The 27,742-nt window shown below is 38.2% G+C and overlaps 1 protein-coding gene across 1 annotated transcript in view; it reads left to right on the top strand.

The window, feature by feature from the left end:
* The window catches only part of LOC126361173 (uncharacterized), a 698,690-nt gene that overhangs the window by 502,541 nt on the left and 168,407 nt on the right, over positions 1 to 27,742 (top strand). Inside the window, exons 6-8 of the mRNA XM_050007769.1 lie at positions 2,560 to 2,722; positions 6,363 to 6,567; positions 13,813 to 14,044. Of these exons, the coding sequence (XP_049863726.1) occupies positions 2,560 to 2,722; positions 6,363 to 6,567; positions 13,813 to 14,044 (600 nt within the window). The remainder of the gene's footprint in view (positions 1 to 2,559; positions 2,723 to 6,362; positions 6,568 to 13,812; positions 14,045 to 27,742) is intronic.

The following is a 27,742-nucleotide window of genomic DNA, read 5'->3' as shown; positions in this document are numbered from 1 at the left end:
CGATACTGTCTGTGCGCCAACTGAAGAGCTAGCAAGTGTATCCCCAGTCTGTCCGTCCAACAAAAAGCACCTGCACAACGTTATGCCGGCTCTTCCGCAGTGCGCCTGCGAAATCAGAAGTGGGTTAGTGGGCTCACACGCCAGTAGAGTTTTTATTTTCCAGTACACGCTGTACGAAATACAGGAACTAGCAAGTAATACAAATAATCAAATGAAACTATACGGTCCCAAAGGCCTTTTCAGTCCTCAAACATCTTTGATGTACACAGGGTGTTACAAAAAGGTACGGCCAAACTTTCAGGAAACATTCCTCACACACAAAGAAAGAAAATATGTTATGTGGACATGTGTCCGGAAACGCTTACTTTCCATGTTAGAGCTCATTTTATTACTTCTCTTCAAGTCACATTAATCCTGGAGTGGAAACACACAGCAACAGAAAGTTCCAGCGCGACTTCAAACACTTTGTTACAGGAAATGTTCAAAATGTCCTCCGTTAGCGAGGATACATGCATCCACCCTCCGTCGCATGGAATCCCTGATGCGCTGATGCAGCCCTGGTGAATGGCGTATTGTATCACAGCCGTCCACAATACGAGCACGGAGAGTCTCTACATTTGGTACCGGGGTTGCGTAGACAAGAACTTTCAAATGCTCTCATAAATGAAAGTCAAGAGGGTTGAGGTCAGGAGAGCGTGGAGGCCATGGAATTGGTCCGCCTCTACCAATCTGTCGGTCACCAAATCTGTTGTTGAGAAGCGTACAAACACTTCGACTCAAATGTGCAGGAGCTCCATCGTGCATGAACCACATGTTGTGTCGTACTTGTAAAAGCACATGTTGTAGCAGCACATGTAGAGTATCCCGTATGAAATCATAACGTGCTCCATCGAGCGTAGGTGGAAGAACAAACTAAAATGAGCTCTAACATGGAAATTAAGCGTTTCCGGACACATGTCCACATAACTTCTTTTCTTTATTTGTGTGTGAGGAATGTTTCCTGAAAGTTTGGCCGTACCCTTTTGTAACGCCCTTTATATGTGTATAGGTTTCTGGAACCATTTAGTTTCATTTGACATTCCTGGGTTTCAGGCATGATCTTTCCGTTGCGTTAGATGCTGAGGTGCTGTTTCAATATAGTTGGAGAGCTCCTGCAGCGCTGTTAGATTTAGGGGGAATACCAAGTGTGTTGAGGGGTGAATGGGTATTTGGATTGAGGAGCGTGTCATGTTAGGCCAGTCTGTGTAGTTGTGCAAAGCCACTGAGCCAGGGTGGTTTAGTGGTTAATACAGCTCCCTAGTGAGCGAGAGATACGGGTTCGTATTCCGGCCTTGATTGCAGGTTTAGATGATCCAACTAAATATTTGGGATTTTGTTGGAATTATGGACTGTGTCCTAGTCGCGATGCGAGAAATTGCGTGCACTGTGGCGCCGCACGTTCAATTACTCTGTGCAAGCGGAAAGTCATCATAATTATCCTTATCAGCTTATGAGCAAAAAAACAAAAAATAAAAAAAATCAGGGGAAAATTAGCATAACTAAATAAAATTGTTACACCCATGTAGTGACTGGTTTTCGACGTACATCGTGACATTCAGTACCTAATAGTATCTTTCTGCTTTCAACTTGTCCGTTTTGGTCGTATCACTAGTCAACATATAGAGTCGACCTTTCGCTATATATCGAAATGTGTCTGCCAGTTCTATTTGCACCTATTCTTAGAAGTTACCAATTTTTTCTCAGTGTCAGGCTTTGAAGCCTCATTCTCGACTATAGTTATTGAGTCAGAGCACCACCACCTAGAGAGGTGGTCAGAGTCGGCGATTCGGTGCTCAGTCTCTGGCTGTCGTTGACTGACAGAGACCTTATTGCCCGTAATCGTGAATCCGCAACTACTTATGCTCTTTTCAGTAAATACACTTGGCGAATTAATAATATTCCCAACAAATGTGTATGGTGTATATTGGTGATAACTTAGGCCTTATGCTAAATTCTCGTATGCTTGCATAAGACATTCGCTTTTGCCCCGTAACTCGTAAAACGATGAAGTTCTCGTATGCCTAAGACGGCTCTGGTACCACCTAAGCTCTGTGCCGTATGTCGTGCAGTGTTGAGAGTACGCTTCCACCAACTCACCAAGGAATGTTGCAGTGTTCTTCCCCTGAAACACAGAAAGTAAGCTACCACATGATCGCACATTTTATCAGTGTGTTTCGTCATTTAACTGTGGCTTCTATGATCCCGTGATTCGAGGATTTCAGTGTGTAATATGACGAATACTTGCAAGCAAACAAAAAATGAAATACGTTACTTATTTGTTTTGTATTTCATTACTAAAATATCTACAGAAAACTGAAAGATAAAAGTGCAACATTTGCATAAAATACCTTTCAATTTTTTATGTTGCTATACAATAATATATATTATTTATAAGTAGGTGATGTGCTTTCTGTCAGAAAAAAATGCAGTTAAATATTTTCAGTAAATTAACTGCCTCTTGCAAAATCGAAGACTAGAAATTAACGTTTTATTGTTAGTCCTTGTGTTACTGTGTTTCAGAATGGGAGTGGACCTAGATCTTGCAGTAGAAAAACTAAACATCAGTGGCAGGATTTCAGGGACACTGACTCTCAGCTTGGATGTACCATTCCCACACATTTCTCATCTCAGCCTTACATTTATTGAAAAGCCTCAGGTGTGGTTTAGTGTGAGAATACTGAAGGTAAGCTAATAACAAGTCAGTAATTCGCCCTATTATTTAATTCAAAGTACATTGTAGTTATGTTTGTGGATTTCAAAAACGCTTTTGATTCTGTTGGCAGAGAAACTATAGGTAAACTAATTCCGGAATTTGGCGTACAGTGTAAACAGGCAAACCTAATCCGTGAATCACAGTCATCAAAATAAAATATATGGACATGTTTCACGCCTTTTAAAATAAAAACAGGTGTATGACAAGGTGACAGTCTATCCCCAATTCTCTTTAGTAGTGTTTAAAAGAAGAGACAACAGCGAGAAATTTGGACGAAAAACTTACTGAACTCAACAGCTCGCTTATAAGGTTAGGAAGAGTAATCAAAAAGATCGAAACCAACTGTCTTGCATTTGCACATGATTTTGCAATACTTTCCGAAAATGTGAATCTGCTATAACACAAATAAATCGCCTGGAAGAAGCAGCCAGCATACCTGACCGAAGAATTTCTGCAGAAAAAACGAAATTTTTAACAAACGTTAAGGATTCTCCTAAATTCCTGAAAACAGATATTGGCCAAATAGAGAGGCTAAAAAATTGAAATATCAAGGGGACGTAATCGAAGAAAATGCTTTGCAAATATCTGCAATAGAGGAAAGGCTGCATAAAATGGGGAGAGCATATGGTATCACCAAAGACCTCTACAATAAAAAGTGCCTATCCAAAAATGCAAAAATAAGGCATTACAATACACGATGAATCTGGAATGCCTATATGCAAGTGAGTACCTAGCATTAAACCATACTAATTTAGATAAATTAGAAGCGCTGGACAGGCGAATTATAAGGAAAATATTAGGGCCACAAATCACAGTAGAAGGTTGAAAATTATGAAGGAATGCTGAAATATATCAAAATATAGAAAATATTTCTAATGTAATGAGAAAAAGAAGGCTCATGTTTTTTAGACATTTATTTCGAGTGCAAGACAGTAGACCAAGTAACAAGTTTTTCAAATATTTGTGGGGTAAGAAGTCTACAACAATATAAGTCGATGAAGTAAAAAATATTTAGAAAGAAAAAATATAAAAAAGAAGACAAAAACAACAGAGAAACCTGTTGGGGAAAAAGTATTAAAAATGGAATGATTCCAAGGCAGGGTAGCCAAAAAGGCAGGTTCAAAATGGTTTGAAGACAGAAAGGTGAAAGTGCACTGCAAGAAAAGAAAAGAACGTAAAACGAAGAATTGAAATTAGTACATGGGATGGCCTGTTCACTGTAAAAGAAAGAAAGCATATTTTCCATCTGGCTGCTAAAACTGAAACATCTTAGTCAGGGTTAACAGCATAACAAGTACAGTAGAGCGTCAATTATCCGAACGTCGCAAAACCGAACTACCGCTTAACCGAACTGTGTACTCGCCCGCACCTGTTACTCTCCCACCCTACCGTCCATCACCCCCCTCACTCCCAAACCAAGTTTCCCACAATAGTCGCCGCGCTGGGCCACCGGTGGTGGAACATTGCTTCTTATGGGGCCTTCCTTGACAATGCACCAACTCATCCGTCATGTGATATTTTAAATGAAAAAGACGAGTTTATAAAGGTAATATTTCTTCCACCTAACGTAACCTCCTTATTACAGCCCATGGGTCAACGTGTTATTGAGACTTTCAGACGATATTACAGGAAAGAATTGTTGCGTAAGTTATTGTTAGAAAGAGAAGAGGATGGAGAAGAAAGGCTCTTAAGAAATCATAAGAATATTGACTTGAAAGGCGCATCGTACATGATCAGCGCAGCATGGAATAGTGTAAAGGAAGAAAATTTGAAGAAAGCCTGGAATAAAATTTTGGACAAAGAAGAAAATTCACAAGATATGATTGAGAATGACGAACAGAATGATACGTCCGAAATTCTCGGTATGCTAAAAGAAATAGATTGCCACGAATGTGATGAAGAAGACGTTCATGAATGGATGAATATCGATGATGCAGATCCAGGACACCAAATCATGCAGGACAGCGAGATTATAAATGTTGTCACTGATAAAGATGACGCCACCAGCATCTCATCAATCAGTGCTCCAGAAAGTGAAGATGAAAGTATACAACAGCTTCTGAGGCTTTCACTTGTTTATATACTGCCATGCGATGGTTTGAAGACCAAGATGAAAGTGACCAGTTTCAGATATCTGTAATGAAAAAAGTACGTGACTTAGCTGCTCGTAAGATGCAAAATGCGTATGTAATATGTATATATTTTTGTTTAATGAACTGTGCCACATACTATATATTCCTACTGAAGTTGCCTTTGTATGTTACTTTGTAATACTAAAAGAGATGCCTGTTTTTAAGAATAAATTTACTGTACGGTACAGTACTTCTTTTTGGCAAATAAACATGTACAGTTCGATTACCCGAACAAACCAATTTTCTGAACACCCATGTCCCCCAATTACTTCGGATAATTGACGCTCTACTGTAGTTGTCAAAATGAATTAGAACGCATTCCCTGGAAGATAAACAGAAAATGAACAGTTTGAAAAAAGAAGGGAAAATTGGCAGAAGTAAAGAGAGCCAGAAGCACTTGGCAGTGAGACTTACATTTAATCATGTTCAAAAGATTCATGTATTTTTCAGTTAGGTCTCATTTTTGGTCTATACAGTTTTCTATAGTTTTACTAGTAGGCCTAGATGGATTCCGTCCCTGAAGTCCAATTTCAGATCTGCGAAATACGTACTATTACTGCTGAAATAACCTCTTCATTGGACTCAAAATTTTTGTAGCTGAAAATACTTAAACACTTCATGCTTCAGATCCCTAAGTTTTCACATTCTCATAACATCCATGGATAGGTATATTACCCTTATGACAAAAATATGTGGTTTTCTTTTGCAATCAAGAGCCCATCTGACATTGGTTTTAATTTAGTTGATCAGTAGACTTGCATAATATTGATCAATTATTGTTTTCTCCATTGCAAGCTAATCAATAAGAAGAATTCTTTTATATCCCAGGAAGTATTAGCCATAACTGTGGTGGTCTATTTTGAAGGAGACTACCAGTTTGTGTCCACCACTGTTTCATTCCTCATGTGATTATAGATTCAGCTATCAGTCTATTTCTCTCCTTTGACCAGTGTGCCTTTATTAAGAAGAACATCATCACAGCACAAGCTTTATGGACTGGCAGTGCAAAGGAGAATTGAGCAATTGTAATTAATTAATTAAATTGTTCTTCACTACTACACAACTCAATGTATCGCCTCTATTTCTTTTGGCTTTATGCCCCTGATTATTTTATCATTTAGCATGTTGCACAACTAATGTAGAATTTAGATTTGTTCTTTACACTTATAGAAGATGATTCATGAAGTGTTTGTATGCAGTGTTACATAGATAAATAAAATTTCTACTACTATGTTATCATTTGCTAACCTGTATTTTGTTTATGTACATGTGGATATGTTTTTCTCTTTCTGTGCAAATTAAAACAGTGCCTGTGATGAGAAGCTTCACGTGACATTCAGTCTTAAAGCTTTCATCACAACAAAACTTCTTAATTAAATTACTTTTTATTTGTTGGTTTATTTCTGCTGTAATAGAAAGCACATTGTGAACATAGGAGAATTGTAAGCTAGCAAAGGCTGAGCTGTATCTGTTTCTAGTCTGTACAGATGATGGAGGTTCCAGTACTGAAAACATGGCTACATTCATTGGTGTTGGAAGCTTTAGTGTCTGCATTAGTGGATCCTAGCTCTCTAGAGCTCAATCTCTCTCCATCTAATGCACCACCACGTCCACCTGGTAGGGATGGAACAGAAGCTGCCCAGGCGAAAGGTGTGCTTACTGTCACAGTATCAGTCTTATCAGGTGAGTGGACAATTCAGAGGGATGATGTTTCACATTTTTATATATAGACAAGTAATCTAATTGTGCATGACCTTCCAAAAATATGTTACAAATTTATCGGTAAAATTTTATAGCTCAAGACATTAGCAAATAATAAAAAAAATAATATAAAAGTCCACCATAATGACAAATGTGTTGTGTTACTACAATTAAGTAAATGATGAGTAAATAACCATACAAACCGAAACTTCCTGGCAGATTAAAACTGTGTGCCAGACCAGGATCTACCTGGAACCTTTGCCTTTCGTGAGCAACTGCTGTACTAATTGAGCTGACCAAGCACAACTCGCAACCTGCACTCACAGCTTACACTACCTCATCTCCTACCATCCAAATTTCACTGAATTTCTCCTGCCTGCCATGTAGGACTAGCACTTGTGGTAGGAAGGTCTTTGTGGGGACACAGCTTAGCTACAGCCATGAATTTAGGTTGTGAGTCAGGCTTGGATAGCACAATCGGTAGAGCACTTGCTCACAAAGCCAAATCTCTCAGCTTTAAATCCCAGTCTGCCACATGGTTTAAATCAGCCACTCTGCTGCAGAGTGGAAATTAACCATGGGAACCAAAAGCTTGTAATATGAAGCTGAACTTTTATTAATATACAAGGGCCATTCAATAAGTACTGCAACATTTTTTTTTTTTTTTTTTTTTTGCTGGAAGCAGGTTGGTTTTATTCAGGGTTTCAATACACCATGTTATTCCCCAGTCTGTTGTTGTTGTTGTTGTCTTCAGTCCTGAGACTGGTTTGATGCAGCTCTCCATGCTACTCTATCCTGTGCAATCTGCTTCATCTCCCAGTACCTACTGCAACCTACATCCTTCTGAATCTGCTTAGTGTATTCATCTCTTGGTCTCCCTCTACGATTTTTACCCTCCACGCTGCCCTCCAATGCTAAATTTGTTATCCCTTGATGCCTCAAAACATGTCCTACCAACCGATCCCTTCTTCTAGTCAAGTTGTGCCACAAACTTCTCTTCTCCCCAATCCTATTCAATACCTCCTCATTAGTTACGTGATCTACCCATCTAATCTTCAGCATTCTTCTGTAGCACCACATTTCGAAAGCTTCTATTCTCTTCTTGTCCAAACTAGTTATCGTCCATGTTTCACTTCCATACATGGCTACACTCCAAACAAATACTTTCATAAACGACTTCCTGATACATAAATCTATATTCGATGTTAACAAATTTCTCTTCTTGAGAAACGCTTTCCTTGCCATTGCCAGTCTACATTTTATATCCTCTCTACTTCGACCATCATCAGTTATTTTACTTCCTAAATAGCAAAACTCCTTTACTACATTAAGTGTCTCATTTTCTAACCTAATTACTTTAGCATCACCCGCCTTAATTTGACTACATTCCATTATCCTCGTTTTGCTTTTGTTGATGTTCATCTTATATCCTCCTTTCAAGACACTATCCATTCCGTTCAACTGCTCTTGCAAGTCCTTTGCTGTCTCTGACAGAATTACAATGTCATCGGCGAACCTCAAAGTTTTTATTTCTTCTCCATGGATTTTAATACCTATTCCGAATTTTTCTTTTGTTTCCTTTACTGCTTGCTCAATATACAGATTGAATAACATCGGGGAGAGGCTACAACCCTGTTTCACTCCTTTCCCAACCACTGCTTCCCTTTCATGCCCCTCGACTCTTATGACTGCCATCTGGTTTCTGTACAAATTGTAAATAGCCTTTCGCTCCCTGTATTTTACCCCTGCCACCTTCAGAATTTGAAAGAGAGTATTCCAGTCAACATTGTCAAAAGCTTTCTCTAAGTCTACAAATGCTAGAAACGTAGTCTATGATTACAAAACCATATTTTTCAACATAATCTCCATTCAATGTGAGTGCCTTACACCCTAATGGGAGAGCCTTTATGCCCACATGGTACCACTCTATTGGTTATATAACCTCCTCAACATCCACCTATTACTTCCTGCAAAGTGCATCCTTCATTGGACCAACAGATGGAAGTCGAAAGATGTGAGACCCCGTCTGTAGGGTGGATGAGGAAGAATAGTGAAATGGTGTGTTTGAGCTCCACTTGGGTATGCAGAGCCATGTGAGGCATTGCAATATCACAGAAAGGACAAATTAACCCCTTTGGGGTCTCAGAAGACAGTTGCCATGACTATACTGGCTGAGAATGTGGCTATTAACTTTTTTGACAGTGTGACGTCACTCCATGGATTGCTGTTTTATTTCTGGTTCAAAGTGCTGAGTGCGTGTTTCGTTTCCTATTACAGTGTTCAGCAAAAATTGTCATGTTGAGCCACATAACACACAAGTAATTCTGCACAGCTGGTTCCTCTATGTTCTGTATGGTCTTTTATTAGGTGATTAGGAACCCAGCAGGCTCACACCTTTGAGTATTGGAACTGGTGGACGAGTGTGTCAGCAGTACCAACAGAGGCATCCAGTTGAGCAGTGACATGTTGGGTTTTGATCGATCAGTCTCCTTGAATGACATTGTCCACTCATCCCAACAGTGAAGGAGTCACAGGCGTGTGCAGCCTACTGGCAAGTGGAAGATTCGACAGGTTTGCATGACAGTGTTGTAATGAAGATAGAAGCCTCACCCAATGACTCACCATACTTTTGTTCACTGCCAGGTCTCTGTATACATTTTACAAGCACCTATGAAAATCTGTGGTGTTCTATTTTTCCACCAAAAGAAACTCAATGACAGCTTTCAGCTTGGAACACACCTCCATTATAGATGCCGGTTTGAAGCCTATGTATAGTGCTTTCACCTAACGGAACTTCATGAAACTATATGGGCTGAAGAAGGAATATTTCTTGATATCCTACAACAAAGTCCACATTTTTTCAATTGAAATTGGCTGAAGGAAAGGAAATGTTGGATTAGTTAATGAATGTGGCTTGTAATTATATAGGTATCTGTTCTGCTTTGTTCAATACATATTTCTCTTCTTATGTTTCTAAAACATTTAGGCTGGACATAGTTAACTTTTTTTGTATCTATATATATGGAGGACATAGTAACATTCAGTGCTTAAAAGCACTGTGCATTCAGAAAGTCGCTGTGCACTGGACTGTGGATGTAGTTGATACTGGAAGTTCAAAACAAACTTGACAGAACTGTTTTTCATATATATGTGATTTTTTTAAAAATAATGGAAAATCCAGGATGGAATAATAAGAGAGTTAATTTTTTTAATTCCTTCTGTCGCAAATTATATTTCATAGTCAGTCTCACAGTCAGGCTACAGAAATGTTTTTCTTTAAATCAATTTCAGCTGGGTTGAGTCTGCTGTTAAAAAGATAATCCCCCTTTGAACAGTAATGGAATTTCACCAATGCAAAGCTTTTGATATGTATGAAATCCACTATTGAATGGTCTCTCTCTCTCTCTCTCTCTCTCTCTCTCTCTCTCTCTCTTTTCTCTGAATTTACAAATAAATGCACAAATGGACAAAAAATCACTTGTTCTCCAGTCAGGCATACTGCTAAAGTAGTTCAGTTCCCAAGCATTTTGCAGTTGATTTCATACACTTCTGATTCTAAATAACTTTCATCTGTTGTAATGACCGTTGGATGTGTTTTACCAGCTAATGTACACAGATCGAGACCATTACTTCAAGATATTGTTGAAGAATCATGACTCTCATCACAGTCAAAGAGTTCAGTCTCACTATACTTGAAATGTGAATCTCAAAGATTTTTTGGCTCTGCGTGTTAACATGTCTGGAACATGGAGGGTTCAGCAAGGCAGCACAGATTATCATGTCTAAAGCACCTGGACACAAGGAGCAGTGATGCACTTAAACATGTCTAGAGTAACTGAGTGGAAGCTGCACCATGTGTTAACATGTCTACTGCAGTCAAAGAGTCAAGTGATGAGCTTCGGATCTATGTGTACATCTTTATAGTTTCGCTTTATGGGACACTGTATTATTCATTCGTTTTTCAAATCTCTGTAGGTATACTTCCTCTGTGTCATGTGAATGTATCTAGTTTTGGGCTATCTCCTCTATATTAAATAAATCTTACAGATAATTTGTCCAACCCTGACATTTATTATTTTTAATACTCAAGCTTCTAAAGATAAACTTAATTTTATGGCTAATGCTTTTATTAGTCATGGACATATATTGCATGGAAGCTTTATGAGGCATGGTCATATTCTTCTGCACTTATAACGAAACAAGCGTCGTGACTACAAAATATTTATTGTAGTTGCTACTCATCATATAATGGAGATGCTGAGTCACAGGTAGGCACAACAAAAAGACTGACAGAAAGTGAGCCTTTGACAAAAATAGCTAAAATACAAACACACACACACACACACACACACACACACACACACACACACACACACACACACATGGTCACAGTCTGTGGCAGCTGAAGTCAGACTGTGAGCAGCAGTGCATGATGGGAGGGGCAAACGATTGGAGGTAGGGAAGCATTACTTTCTCCGCCAGGCTTTGACTACCTCCTGTCATGCCCTGAAATGAGAAATATCCTACCCACTATCCTTCCCATGCCTTCCACCATGGTTTTCCGCCGCCCACCAAACCTACACAATATCCTCGCCCGTCCCTACGAAACCCCTGCTCCCAACCTCTTGTCTCTCATCTCATATCCCTATAAGAGACCTATATGTGAGACCTGACCCATACATCCTCTCACCACCACCACCTACACCAGTCTGGTCACAAATATCACCTATCCCATCAAAGGCAAGGCCACCGGGGATAAGTCATGTGATCTACAAGCTAAGCTGCAACCACTTTGATGCTTTCTATGTGAGCATGACAATGAACAAGCTGTCTGCTGCATGAATGGCCACTGACGAACTGTGACTAAGAAACAGATGGGCCATCCGGTAGCTCAGCATGCTGTCCAACACAGCATTGTTCATTTCAATGACTGCTTCACAGCCTGTGCCATCTCGATTCTCCCCAACAACACCAACCTTTCTCAATTACGCAGATGTGATCTCTCCCTGCAATATATCCTATATTCCCATAACTCTCCTGGCCTCATCCTTTATTAGTCATTGCCCCAGCCCCTTCCCTGTTCCCAGCCCAGCACTACACAGCCTTCTGTTCCACCAATGCACCCAGTCTTTTTACTTCTCTCGTTTTATACTACCCCTCTCCCCCGCCCTCTGTTCTGGCTGCACTTAGTTGCCCTACCCTCTCTCCACCTTATCCCTGCTCACTGCCACAAGCAGCATTTTACTATCCCCCACTCATACACTGCTATCCCTCCTCCTCCTCACCCCAGCATCCTCTTTACCCCTGCCACCCAGTTGCCTCTCCCATCTTGCACTGCTGCTCACAGTCTGGCTTCTGTTGCCAGAGACTGTGGTCATGTACGCATGAGTTGTGTCAGCATGTGTGTGTGTGGTGTGTGTGTGTGTGTGTGTGTGTGTGTCATCTGTTTTCGACAAAGGCGTTATTTGTTGAATGCCCTCTTTTTGTTGTGCCAATCTGTGACCCAACATCTCCGCTATATGATGAGAATTCGAGTTGTCTCAACAGAGAAAATAATGAAAACTGACATTAATCTACACTGTTGAGCCAAATCATTGTACCACCTGCTTTATAGCTTGTTTGTCTGTCTTTGGAATGAAATACATAACTGATTTTGCATATCAGGGATCCAACAGTTTGTTCATAGTTTTGTGGAGGTATGTGGCATTAATTGCCTGTGAACATGTCATGTAATTCACGTGAACAATGGGCCACTGATTTGGGTATGCGGTGCTGGTGCCCGATAGCAACCCAGATGGGTTCCACAGGAACATCCAGCAGAATTGGTCACCAAGACATCAACGTGAGTTCCCTATAATGCTCCTCAAACCACTGTAGTGCAACTCTGGCTCCATGACACAGATAATTATTCTGCTGAAAAATGAACATTGCATCAGGTAAGATATCAAGCATGAAGGGATGCAAGTGGTGTGCAGTTTTGATTACTACCACAGGTCCCACACAAGCAGAGGAGAATGTCCCCCCTAGCATAATATCGCTCCCACTAGCCTGCATCCATGGTGCACTGCATGTTTTGAGTCATCATTCACCTCACTGTTGGCATTTGTGGAGACGCCGAGAAACCTAGTGTAGCAAATATGTGAATCAGCCAAAGAGTCGACACATTTCTGTGGATTGACAGTCAAATCCCGATGGTCCCATACCCACTGCAATAATAATTGATGCTGTCATAGGCTCAACATATGAGCATGTAGGGGTGGTCTGCCTGCATAGCTCCATGTTCAACAGTGTATGATAAAAGATATGCACCAAAACACTTATGTGTGCACTAGCACTGTGCTCTTTCAGCAGAGATGCCATAGATCACCGCTATTCAGCTTTCCAGAGCACACAAGTCTCCAAATCCCACTTTCTGTGAAGAATTGTGGACATCCAACCATTTAGCACCTAGTGGTAGTTGTATTCTCCCTCTGCTTCTTTCCATAGGTGCTTATAAAAATAGCATGTGAACATTCAACCAACTCTGCCATTTTCGAGATATTCGTTCCCAGGCTCTGCATAATAATGATCTGACCTGTGTCAGAGTCACTTATCTCACTGTATTTCCCCATTTGCAGCCCATATTTTCACTAAGGTGATCACCTGTCCATGTCTGCTCCATTTACATACTTTTGTTACTGTGTCGTGCCTGCAACATCATCAGGTGACAGCCAACATTGCGGTGAGCAATGGTCATAATGTTTTGGCTTATCAGTGTAATTCTCTTCCATTGCACATGTCACATTCCTTTTTACTAACCTAATATGAATATTTCAAGAGAAACAGGTTACATTCTATCACTTATTAAACCATGTGCAGTATTAGAGGAATTTAGGGTTATATAGAGGTACACTGACAGTTCTCCTTTTTATGTGCTAACAACAAATGATATAGGAAGGGGGTTGAAAGGATACTAGTTGCTAAAGCCTCTGGTCTTCAGAGAGCAGCAGATAAAAATGCAGGTATAGAAATAACATGTCTGTTGTATTTGTGCAACAGTTATTTTTTCTGAGGTGAAGACCAGTGTTTCGTACTTTATGTAATTCTTTTGCTTTCATATAATAATTTTTTCCATGATTTCATTTACTTGTAGTGAACTATAAATACAAAAAAATAATATATTTGTATTGATGTGATCTGTATACAGATGGGAATCAGAATGTCAAGTAACTTTAATTTTTTCTGTAGGTGCCCAGCAGTGGGAAGACAGCACTGCTCCTCGATGGCTAGTTCTTTCACTAGGCGGCCAACGGAGGCGGGTACTCCTGGGCACAGAACCCTGTTGTTGCTCATTCCTTGTAGGTTCTCTGCAACAAGACATTCTGCTTGTGAAAGTTAAGTCTAAAAAGCTTATCAATACAGTTACAATCATGCAGTCTGAGCTTCCATTGGCCAACCTCAACCTGGAAAATTTAACTATGTAAGTTTCATACCTGAACTTGAAAAATTACTGTATTATAGCAGAGCCTTCATTACTTGCTATTGTAATTGCTACCTTCTCCATGTGTCAGTGAGAAAAAAAAGAAAAAACAATGTACAGGGAAATAAAATACCTCAATTTTGGATGAAAATAACCACAAAAGAAACAACATACTTGCATGCAAGAATTTATTTTTCTGTCAGATAGGAACAAAGTTTATGGTCACTCATAGAGGCAGTGACCCTGTAGACCAGTGGATCAAACATGCCATTCTGTGTAGCCTAAAATGACGGGGTTCACATGGTCAGCAGATGACCAGAAGCTAAGTCCAGAATACAGTGAAGGTTGTCATAAAGTGTGGTAAATCCATCCAATGAGTAATCCGAATCAGGAACATTAAACAGTCACGATAAATCAGTCAGCATGGGATGCTACCTTTGCCTTTGTAGAATGCAAGGAAGTAAATGCTGTTCTGTTGGGAGCAGCATTTGCTTATAGTATTGTGCCAGTGGCCACACCCACATCGTGTCAGTTGTGCCCTCCACAGCTGGTGGCTGGACAGCCCAAGTATCTCTGACTGCATGTACATGTCAGTCTTTGGGCTGTGTGGAGAATCTGAATTGCTATCAGACACTTGTCCTCTGTGATAGATTTGTATTTTATTGGCTGCATGGCAATGTGCAATGTTTATTGAAACATACAAATAAATGCAAAATTTGAAGGTTGGCTCAAAATGTGGTCCACAAGGTTTCCACTCCAGTCAATCACTAGTCAGATTCATTTGTGGGGTGGCGGTGCCGTCTTTCTACGAGAGCCTGAAACTGATGCCAGAAAGTGATGGAGAATATGCTGACCATAATTTCCAGTCTGCAAGTATACATTCTTCCTTTTCTCACTGAAAGAAGTGGTTCTACTCTCTGTTTACTCAACAGGATCAGGAACTATGACTATAAATGAAAGTTTATATATTTGTTAAACTTTCACATGCACAAAGTAGTAATATTCCTGATAATAATATTAATAACAATGTCTCTATCATAAACAACACTATGAGCAGTTTAGAGGTGACCTCTACGGTAAGTTCCCATTAAATGGCCATTCATCCTGACTTCTAACAATTAAAGTTAATTTGCTCACCACAAAAGTGGAAAATAAGCTCACATTATGGGTGGCACACAAACAGTTACTTCCACAAAATCTAAGCGATCCAGGATGGTGTATTGTCATCGCGATTTCACTTTCTATTTATACTGAAAACATGCGTTTATTTGCAGCTGGGCTGTGATGTCACTCGCGACAGCGCGTAAGCTGGTGTTTGACTGACACGGACTGTATGGTTGTTGGGTTCAAAGTGAAATCTCATCACTACCTCTCAGGCCATATTTATATATGGGTGCAGCAGACAGCCGAAGTAAACACCTCCCATCATCTGCTCTATCCCCAAGTAGCAGCATCTAAATGGTCGCTCTCTTGGACATCTATCATTTCATAACTCAGTTATGAATCAATTTACAATCTTCATACTTTTTGTATTTGTGGAGTTAAGTAGGCTTTACTCACAGAAAAGTTTTAGCTCGCTTGCTATAAACTTTGCTGTCTAGAATTTTTAGAATGGAACTGACAGTAGAACATAACCTTTGAACTCCTTCTTTAAGAGACCTTTGTATTGATTGCTATTTGCATCAAAGTCTTGAAACTTGTTATAGCTCTATTATTTAATGGGGTTAATCATGTGCTATAATCAGAACTTTCTAGCATTAACATTACTGATAGTTAATATCTACTACAAATGGGGACATTTGTTCCAAATTTAGTTTTCAGTAAATTATTCAAAAAGTATTAGAGGTAGCCCAATGGAGTCACATTGTTAAGGTTTTTATATCAAACTGACGCTTCATACCAATTTTCATCCTTCTAAATCTAATATTTAGCACCTCCTCCTCCTCCTCCTCCTCCTCCTCCTCCCCCCTCTTCCTTTTTTTTAATCACAGGAATTTTGATCAAAATATTATTCCAATCATATTGAGAGTTGTAATGGTTGATTCTGAAATACATTTGCACATTCTGACCAACTTTTGGCTTTCTGGCTTTATTATTTAGTTCCACTTGCTTTTTTATTTGAGGATACAGTGTACTTATAAATGGTGGAAAATTCAGAATTTTTTATGACTTAATTAAATTCTATTGTCCTTCCTGATTACTTAGATATATGCATTATAGGTTTTCAAACGAAAAATGACCCATATACCCACATATACGAAATTTTAAAGTTATGCCACACCCCCTTTATTTTTGTTACAGAAACCAGTGTAATTTCAAAAAGAACTGTGAACTTTCTGTTTCCAGCAATTATACATATGATACATTGTATATGTTGATAGCAGTGCAGGTTTCTAGTGCCTATAAATGATTACCTTTGCTAGTATTTACTTTTGTTTCACTGAAACAGTTTGTTCACTTGTTACTGACTGTTTGTAGCCCAAGTGCTACATATGTTTGTGGAAATACATATCTTTCAGTGTGCAATAAATATGAACATCAATAAATTCAATAGAAGGAAATTTCGTGGTAACCAGTTCACAAACAACGCAAGCCACACTGTTGAAAGTAACCTATGTATCAGTTCTTCAGGGAAGAAACTCCCACATGTCACGCCTCCTGGTGATTCAATTTTTTTTGTTAACAATGACACTGTTTGTAGTGGATTTGTTTTTGTTGATGTGGGACTCTTATCTTCTTTGATAAAGAAAGTGGTGAAATGTAAACAATGTGTGATGGTGTAGGCTGTCTGGAAATAACTGAACAACAAAGTAGCAGGAAGGCTTTAGTGTCAAAATTAGTTGTTCTGTGTAGATCTTGCAATAAATCTACCTCGAAAATGACTTCACACATTGTGCATAATTCATATGATGTGATTTTGAAGTTAGTGTATGCAATAGGAAAAGGAAAAAAAGGCTGCTCAAACGTTTTGTGGTTTGATGGACCTTGCTCCTCCTCCTAGTAGGTTCAGCAAGTACATACAAATACTTTTAGGTGCCTTGACAAATGTGTCTAAAGGATCTATGAAACATGCAGTAGAAGAAACTGTATATATTAGTGGAACCAGGGACATTGCTGTTGCACTTGATGGGACATGGCAACGCCGAGGACATCATTCCTTGAATGGTGTTGTAAGTGCTAAATCGCTGGAGAATGGAAAAGTAGTTGATGTTGAGTGCTTATCTAAGTACTGCCACATCTGCCATTGTAACACTAGACATAATAAACATTAGTGTTCTAAGAATTTTGATGGTTACAGTCGAGGTATGGAGTGTGGTGGAGCTCTATAAATATTTCAGAGGTCTGTGCCCGTTTATAACATTAGACATACAAAGTACCTAGGCGATGGGGACTCTAAAGCATTCAATAAAACTAATTAGTTTAGTGTTTATGGTGATACCTTGGTAACAAAACTGGAGTGTTATTGACAAGTGCAAAAGAAAATGGTTGCTAAATTGAGGAAGCTATGAAGAGAAATGAAAGGAAAATTGCTATCTAATGGAAGATCTCTGTCTGGCCAAGGAAGACTGACAGAAACTGAAATAGACCTTCTTCAGAGTTATTATTAACTGGATATTAGATGAACTGCACCTCTGAATGATGTTACAGCAATGAGAAAAGCTGTATGGGCCACCTACTTTCATAATTTATCCACAGATGACCACCCTGTTCATGGACTTTGCCCTAAAGGAGCAGATTCTTGGTGTGGTTACCAAAAAGCAAAATAAAGTGGTCAAATATACCATCATAAGCATTCTATTCCTGAGTCTGTTATGAATGAAATAAAACCAAGTTTTAGAGACCTGAGTGACTCTGTCTTGCTTAGTAGGTGTGTTCATTGGGGCACTCAGAATACTAATGAAGGTTTCAACCATTGTGTATGGGAAAGATTACCCAAGAATGTTTTTGTAGGACTAAATACATAAAAATTTGGTGTACTAGATGCAGTGATATGTTTTGCTGATGGAGTGACAGGAAGATTGGAAGTCCTGAGAAATTTAAGCATAAAATGGGCTCTAATACAGAAGACCAATTGCTTGTACGTGACAGACAACGGGTACATGAAGCTGAAAGATTTGCTCTTCAAGTTACCAAAGAAGCAAGAAGTGCTAAAATGAATGCCAAGAGGAAGATTGAAGATGAAAAAAATGCTGCAGGATAAAGACTATGCTTCAGGAATGTTCTGAGGCACAGTTTAACTGGACTCATATCTTCATTCGCAATTTCCTGCAAGTTGTATTTTTCAGAATTCAGGTACAAATATTTCCAAAAGTTTATAAAGCATTGCTCTAATTTTTTTCTGTAACTTGTAATAGTCCGTACTTAGATAGTAAACATAAGCTTTATTGCAGTATCAACTAAATTACAGAAAAAAATAGCATTTCAGTAGGGAAAAAAGCATAAAAATCAAAATTTAAGATGTGACATTTTTTACCCTTGTTATATTAATATACTTAATAGGTGGAATGAAATAGGTCTAGTACCTCAGCCATCATGTCATGCATATCTGGTAAAAATTTGGTCTCCTTCAAATATATAGCATTGGAGTAAATGGTACCTCAATTTGAGGAAGCATTTTGGAAAAAAAATTGCATCAATTTCTTTGTAAATTTTTTTAATAACCCTAAGCAGGTTCGAAAATATTCAAAATACTTCTAATTTGTTTAGAAAGTGTGCTGCATTACCTGATATCACCAAAAAATCTGTGAAGCATATGCATTATAAACAGTGCCTGAAAGAAACAGGTGTTGATTTTTACATAATACTGAGTGGAAAAGTACCCTGTATCATTAAAATTATGTATTTAGGGAACCATATTTATCTGATCACTCTGAGACTTAACAATTTAAACATTAATGTATTGAAGCATATGTTGATAAAGCTTGGAAAAGCAACTTTAATTTTTAATTTCATCCATGGATTATGGCATAATACTTAATATGCTACGCACAGGCATGTTATGATGATGTGCTTGTTGCAGTGAAAGGGGGGGGGGGGGGGGGTGTAAGTCCCGGCACTGTTGCTCACCTCTATATCTTTCAAATGATACAATGCTTATTTCGCCACATTACCATCTATTTATTTATGTGAAAAATTTATTTTTGTGAAAAATTTATTTTTGAACCAGATTAAATATTAGAAACAAGGGACGTTGCTTTATCTGACTCCTTTTAAATGAAATTGATTTAAGCAAAATTCCATAATACTACACTATTAACCACATATGACACAATGAATTTTTATAAATTGTATACATAAATTACATAAAAAAAGAAATAAAATTTTTGATTATTACAAAGTTACTTTTTTATATACTTTTTTCAGTCTTTACTTGAAGGAGAAATACACACAATTTTTCATTTTTCAGTAGTCATTTATTTAATCACACCACTATGAGCGTCCATACAACACTTTCACTAAATCATTTGAGGTAGGGGGTGGGGAGTCACTTCTCTATTATATTTTATTACAAAAAGGAAAGGGCAGGATTCGCTGTAGACCATATTGTCCTCACTTCCTTCTCCACTACAGCTTGTAGGCTGCCTTTTGATGAAGCATCCATGTCCCTGAGAAACAGATAACATAGCCTAAGCTTCTGTTCTCAACTTGCATCTAAGGGAGGATGAAACATGTTAAATATTCTATTTTCCTTCAATAGTTCAAATAATTGAGACGTTACCGCAAAGAATTTCTTTTCTCTTGTTTCTTTTTTTTTCTTTTTTAGGCAATTGTTATTAACTTTTTCAAAATGGTTATTGGCAATACATTACATCATAAAACATTTTGCTTCATTATTAGGTGTGAATCACATGGAATCACATGGATTTTTTCTGTTCAGGACTCTTTTACGTGCATGTACCCAAGCCTGTGCCTTCTTCTCATCTAAAGAGCTCTTTTCTTTTATACATAAACCATGGTTATTATGCACTGAAGGGCAATTTATGTTGTTAAATAGTAACATTTTGGGCTAGTTTGTAATTTATTTTATTACTTTAGATACTGCTTTACTTGGAAAATTGAGTGACCTTTGTATATGGGTCAATTAGCATATGGATTAGTATGCTAAAGAAGTCATTTGTTTGACAGCAGTCACCCTGTTTTGTTATACACATCATTAGAAAGCTGTTTTTATTATAACATATCAGTACTTTACAATCTGCCTTTCCTGACACATTCATTTATTTTTATTTTGTTGTTTATGTTTGTCTGTTAATTGTCCATCTGCCTTAAGCAAGATTACACACTTTTCAAACATTTTTATGAGACATGAGGGAATTACTCATCAATTTTTCACCATTTAACCATATACTTCAGTCCAATAACTTCATTTCTCCTGTTTCACCACATTTTCATTTATACATATATTTCAACATACCTTTCTCCATTTTCTCTTCACCAGCCTACTGATCTCATTATTTCATATATTTTTGGTGTGATCCATGCACCATTTCCACACACATCCTTCGATTAATATCAGAACACTTTGGCTTGCCTCCAGATGCACTATTTTATTGCCCTCTGTTAGCTTCAGACAACCTTACTCCCAAATGGAAATTATTAATTTATGCAGAGTCTATTGTTTCAGATTTTAGGAACTTGCAGCTTCAATAACTTATCTTAGTGCCAAGTGTTCTGTATTTGTAGTTACTAACCCTTTTTATGGATCTTATGTATTATTTGTTTACTTTAGCCATGATTTTCTATTATTAGTGCTCAAAAAATACCCAGTGTTATTTCAATATTTAGAATTTACTACTGCAAACTATCTCTCACATTCTTTTGTTAGTCATCATTTGGGAATAGTGATTTTCGGAATTCATTCTTATTCACTAGGAAGTCATTACAATGTAATAGCATATTTACAACATGAAGGCATATATTCCTTACTTACTGTGATAGGACAGAAGAAGGGGATGAAACTTGAAAGGGAAATAAAGTTTTATCCACCTGGGACTGCACGGTACGCCAATCTGTGTATCCACCAAAGAGTGACAGACTCCCTACAGAATTGAATATAGACAGAACAGAAGAAGGTAATGAAACTTGAAAAGAAAATAAACTTTCATTCAGCTGGGACCACACAGTATACCAAATGTGTATCCACCAAAGAGTGACTGACTTCCTACAGCTAGTTACTGTTGCTTTTAAATTGCTTCAGATCTACTGTGTTTCATAGACCTAATTCTTTCTTGCTTTTCGAGTATTCCGAATAGCATGCTATTGCATGAGGCTTGCTTATTATCCTAAATGTTCCTTGATACATATGCATAAACTTCTTTGTTTCCGCTGAAATTTTCTTAGATTTTTATTTAGTCCTGACCAACACTAGTTCACGAATGGTAAAACTAGTGGGGGAAGCTTGTGCGTCATGCCTATTTTTTCTGTTCAGGACTCTTTTACGTGCTTGTACCCTAGCCTGTGCCTTCTTCTCATCTAAAGAGCTCTGAGTTAGGACTGGAAAATCAACCATGCTGGAAAGGATGTCATGGAGTTCCTGATTAAACATTAGTTCACAATGAGCAAAGCCAGTTGCATCTTGTTGATGGTTTCTTCAAAATTTTTGATATGACTGGCCCAAGTCAAATGCCTCCTGGCACAGTAAGCTCTACACAATCTGATCAACTCATGCATAACTCTCTCACTCCCTTTAGAAAATACGCTCAGATCCTTATGTGGCAAATTCTGGCCCTTTCAAGACATGCCTTAAATTTTTCAGATGCAAAATGAGGATCATTATACAATAAGAGTTTCGTGGGTTTGCAAATCTTCCCAATAACCTGTCTACCAACGTTTTGGCATTAGCTCTCTCTATTGAATATAGTTTGACATATTTGCTAAAACTGTCAGTCACCACAAAAACATGGTTACGTCCTCCTTTAGATACCTGGAGAGGGCCAAAAAGATCAGCTGCACCTAATTCCAGGGGTTTGCTTGGTTCTACATTGTGCATATCAACCTGCATATAGTATTTACTCCATGCACCTTCTGACAAATAACACAGGATGCTTTTTGCTATTCCACGGTGCATCTTTCAAAAATGTCTTTCTCACTTAATCTAGCAATGCTTTTCTTGGTCCCATAATGGTCATATTATAGGTGTATGTAACTATCAGCAGATCCACATGTTGTGAAGAAAAACATTTTTTTCCATTCTGCTGAATCTAATTTTCTTCTTCGGAATAAAATTACTGTATGTAAGCAATAGTATTGCACTACTTTTGGATAACTAGGGACTCCTAAATAGATTTTTACTAACCTCAGCTGATCATAATCATTTTGCCTCTTCTTGAGTTTTTAAATGTTTTCTTCAAGGCACTTTTCTTCTTGAGCTCATGTATGGCCAACATGTTCACTTCATTCCTATCTGCTAATGAAATTTCTGATTCCCTGCGTAACTCAGCATTTCTTGATAGCCCATCTGCTACCAGATTCTTCTTCCCTTGGACGTATTTAATTTCAAGGTAAAACTGCTGAAGGTACATAGCACACCTGGTTAATCTTGGATGCCTTAGCTTGAAGGTTTTTGAAAATGTAAGTGCCTTGTGATCACTATAGATTATTTCTTGTGCCTTGACAAATAACACTCAAATGTTTGTAAACATGATGACCAGTGTCTCTGATTCTGAAATTCCATGATTTTGCTCAGCAGGTTGCAGTGAACAACTCACAAAAGCAATTGTTTATGTACCTCTTGGTCACCTTCTGTTCCCATCTGAAACACCTCTACTGCAATCCCATAACCACTTGTGCCAACCACAGTGCCAAAGGATTTTGAAAAATCTGGATAGTGTGAAAGTGGACTATTCATCAGTTTCTTAATTCTTCAAAAGTGGACTGGCACTCTTTAGTCCAAACCTAGGTGGTATTCTTCTTCAACAAGTTGAGTAAATAAGGTACATTAATCAAGTGATCTTTAAGAAAATGGCAATAGAATCTGAATAAACTGAACATTGACATGAGCTGCTTTTTATTTTGGGGCACTTCAAATTTTTCAATGACTGGTTATTTGGAGGGATCAGGTAATATACCTTTGCTACTAATTTCATGGCTTAGGAGTTTTATTTTGTCCCTTACACACTCAGTCCTTTCGAACTTCAATTTCATACCTTCTTTTTCTCTAGCTTTTAACACCCTGTCCAGTAGACTGATATGTTCTTCCCATGTGGAAGTTGCCAACAGTATATCATCTACATAAATAGTTACCTGATATAACAATTCCTGCCCCAGTACATGAGCCATTACTCTTACAAAGGCACACATAGAAGTATTTAATCCAAATAGGACTACCTTATACTGGTAGCATGCTCCTTCATACAAAAAGACTGTATATTTATGTAACTCTTTTGGCAGAGGCAAGTTCCAGTATCCACAGGTTATGTCCGTAGGTGTGAAATACCTAATTCATTGGAACTTTTGTATCAGCTCTTCCCTATACTGGGGATGGTCATTCTCTCTTATTACAATTTTATTTAACCAGCGCGCATCCAGTACTAACACTTCCATCACGCTCTAGTACAACAACAAGAGGATTATTACATTCACTAACTGCTTGCTCAGTGACATCCCATGCCTACATCGATTGAATTTGTTTCTTAACCACTTGCGTTCTTGAAAATGTATCTGATAACGTTTCGTGAAAAATATCTGCCCAAGCTTTACATTCAAACGGCATTCGTACCCTTTAACTTCACCAGGTATATTTGAGAATACATTGTGATGAGTGGTTAATACTTCCCTTAATTCTCCTCATTGTTTATCAGAAATTAGATTTGTTAACTGTCCTTTACCTCTATCTCTTCTAGGATATAGCTCCCTTCTGCATTAGCATGTTGCACATTATTACTGAATTCAGTATCTTCATGGTTCCTGCAAGTATCCTTTATTCACTGTGTATATGACCCTGGACAGCCTGGAGATCCGGAAAAACCCAGGAATTTTTTCATCCGGGAGAAAACTGGGAAAAACCTGGGAATTTTTAGAATTCCAGGAATGTTTCATTGTTTTAGGTTTCAGTTAAATTTTTGTAGCTTTGGTAAGAACCAATGCTCTAACAAAGGATATTAGTGTATCTTGCTATAGCAGAATAATACTGCAGCAATAAAACAAGAACAAGAGAGAGAGAGAAAAAAAACGAAAATAAAACTTAAGTTGCAAATGACACAGCAACAAAACACAGTGCTCATACAAGCGTCTGCCAACAGCAAAATGTGTCGAAGACTTTAGGAAGACTATGCAATGCTTCATAACAAAATTGCTTCTGATGAACCTGACGTCATAACTGTTTACATTAAATTCGTTTGAGTAATTGCGAGCAAGCTCATGCGCTTGTGTAGTTGAGTCGCATATGAGTAGTACTTTCTTCCGCTTCTGGCTACAGAAGTGTAGCGGTTAACTGTATAAGCAAAAATTTTTCCGGCATACCTAAGCTGTGAGACTCACTCATGTGCAATAGGCACGGATCCCAGATCTAGGAGCGGGAGGCAAACTGGGGTGTATGCCCCGGGCAAGAGTTTCAGGGGGGGTGGCGCCAAATTCATGTCCTTGAAGAAAAAGACCTAGTTTCACAAAGCGCCTAGCATCCAGTGCACGTTGGTTCATTTTATTTTGAAACACATCCCTGCTAGTTTTTAAACAAATTCTAAGTAGATTTCTGAATGAATCAGTTGTTTTTTCAATGCATTCATAGTGTACGTGATGTGTCTGCCAGGATAATCCCCGTCACATCTAGAAATAAACTTTCTGCAGACAAAAGGGGATGGGGCTATACCAACTGAACAAAATAAAGCTGAACAGGTGAATGCCAATCGCTGTTTATGTGGTTGACTGAGTTTGTGAATGATCATTGTTGTAATTAATAGCGAAAGCCGTGGAGTCAGACTACAGAAAATTTTTGGCCAGACCACTACACTAGTAAGCATCAGTTGTACAGTCCCCGACTAGCACCTGCTAAAGTTCTATTCTGGGAGCAGTGTGGAAAATACGTTGTACAAACACATAATAATGCCTAACCGGACAATAAACACTGGATAACTAAACTGGTGATTGTGGCAGGTTTAGTGAAGTTAACCAGAGAATAAGTTTTGACACTGGCAGGAATATTTACAGAATTAGTGATGACAGGATTGTTTGTTAGAACAAGGAAGAAGAAGAAACGGGGACATCACGCAAATTATGGAAGAATATGACGATTCCAAATTTATATAAAAATTTTGTACTACTAATTTTCAGTTTCATGCTTCAGAAGCTGGAGCGTATGAATGAAATGTGAAGCTATTTCCTAACTTAAAATCTTTTCCTCATAATAAGCCTAATAGGCATTTGACATTGGTACTTCATGAAATATGTTCTGTTGTGTTATAAAAATGACCATTTGTGACAAAACAGTCTCATTTATTTGGGGTATGTTACAATTTCTGCAATATTAGGCAGGCCTATTTCATTTTATCTAGCAGACAGTGACAAAATACACATAATCAGTGAGAGAAACCACGCCAGTCTTGGCTAATATTTGTATTAACAGCTTATTCAGTATTAGACAACATTTTGATTTCCATGTAGCAAAACATTTGACGAACTTTGCTGAGGTAATAGATTCTTCCCCAAAGAGGAAAGCACACAATGTAAAGCTGTAGCAAGATTAGAGAGAAAAAATGCTAGGACTTAATGATTGAAGAAATGTGTACTGTCTTGCTTGTCTCTTGTCTTTACTGGTTTTGTGTATGCTAAATTTAATTTTACGTCCGACAAAGCAGCAAGTTATTAGCAAATTGGCAATAAAGAGTGCAGATTTTCTGAAGAGTTCTTGTTCTCCCAGTTACAAATAACCCCATCTAGTATTACCTGTGAGCTTTCTTTTCTTAAAGGAAAGAAAGAAAAGGGGCAGGATGTCAGACCGGCCGACTGGCAGCAGGAAAGGCACCGCAGGGCATTTTAATTTCCACTGTCCTAAATGTAGTTTGATGGCACCCATTACAAAATATTACATATTTGAATTCAATAGAGCAAAATACAGTGACATGTGATAGGAGAATGCTGTGTGAAGAGGTGTGGCACTACACTTTGGCACACTTAAGACCAAACAATATGTCTTACACTTCATCAAACACGTATGTTTAATGTATGACACTCTTCAGAAAGATGTGCACTACAAGATGAATATATTTTTGAAAAGTTGATTTTTTTTAAATTTTTTTCGTCCTCCGACAAACTCTTGAGGGTGGGGGTGGGGGGGGGGGTGCCACTATCTATTATTCCCCCCACCCATATCTAGTATTGCCCCGGTTCAGAAATATCATACATCTGGAGTTGAAGCACAGAGCAGTCTGAGTTGTAGTGGGGAGGGGGGGGGGGGGCGGCTACCCTCTGTGTGGCCTTTGTTTGTGTTTAGTGATTTTGGTGTTTCCTCTTTGTTTGTTGCTCTCACGTCAAATGAAAACAAAACAGATTTCTGTGGCCGGGAGCTATCAAGTGAATTAAAATACATTCACGTAATTACGGAAGGCTAAATTATGTTATTAATTTCAGATTTTATTTTATTTCCAGATTTCTGATAGTCAAGTGTTAATCACCGTGCAGAACAATGAAGTTATTTTTGTTGGTTTACTAAAGAAATGTGGCTTTCATTAATTTTTCTGCAGAGACAGTCAGTTTATTTGAAACTGTTTAATTCCACACTATTGGCCAGTTTCAACTGTTCGCTGCATGTGAAGAGCACGTTTTCATCTTCTATCACATATAGCATTATGCCATTATAAAGAACCAAAAATGAGATAATACATTACTGGTACTCCAAGAATTTGCACTTTAAACCGAATTATGCATTCTAGTATGGTTCACGAAATTCCTATGCTCTTGGAGGATTCTTTTAATGTTTTACACACAGGGGCGATTCTAGAAGTCATACAGGGGGCGGGGGAATGGAATATCGCTTAACAAAAGGAGAGTTGGGGTCCTCCACTGACAAATGGGTAAAATTTGGTGTTGCTTAAAGTAGTTTTAGGTAACTGTTTTGGAGTTCAAGGTAAAAAATGTGTGTTAATAAATAATAAGACGCCCATTTTAAGTTAAATGATATTTATGGGTTTAGATAGTAAGCCATTTGCCACTCTTATTCTTTTGTTAAAATGTGTTTGAAATACATTGCAACCTATATTGCTACATAATTATAAAAAAAATGATTGCATCTGTTGGAGTAATTATTAGCTGATTCCTGAAGTCATATTATCCAGTATAATATGATACTCCATTGGAAGGGGGGGGGGGGGCTGTAGCCCCCATAGCCACCCCCTTGCCACCACCCCTGTTTACATGTATGAACATACGGGCTTCCAGCATCATCGTAGCTGTGCAAGCATGGTGATGCCTGTTACCAGGCATTCTATGGCAACTGCTGAAATGAACCTATTTCTAACAGGTCTCGGGAAAATATTTTGAATGGTGATTTGAAAAGCGCTACTTTCAAAGTAAATTTCCTATTATGCGAGATGAATTATGTTACATGTGAAATGTGCAATGAATTTTTTAAATCACAGAGCGTTTGACTCTCATTTAAAACTTAACACTTAGAAGAATTTCGTGCCCAGAAGACTAGACATTCATGTCATTATTTTAAATTTTACTGGCTCATTTGTGTGACGTATCTTACGGTGTAACAAGTGC

The sequence above is a fragment of the Schistocerca gregaria genome, chromosome 1, assembly GCF_023897955.1.
Source record: "Schistocerca gregaria isolate iqSchGreg1 chromosome 1, iqSchGreg1.2, whole genome shotgun sequence".
Taxonomy (NCBI): Eukaryota; Metazoa; Arthropoda; class Insecta; order Orthoptera; family Acrididae; genus Schistocerca; species Schistocerca gregaria.
This window is presented reverse-complemented; position numbering and strand designations above follow the sequence as displayed.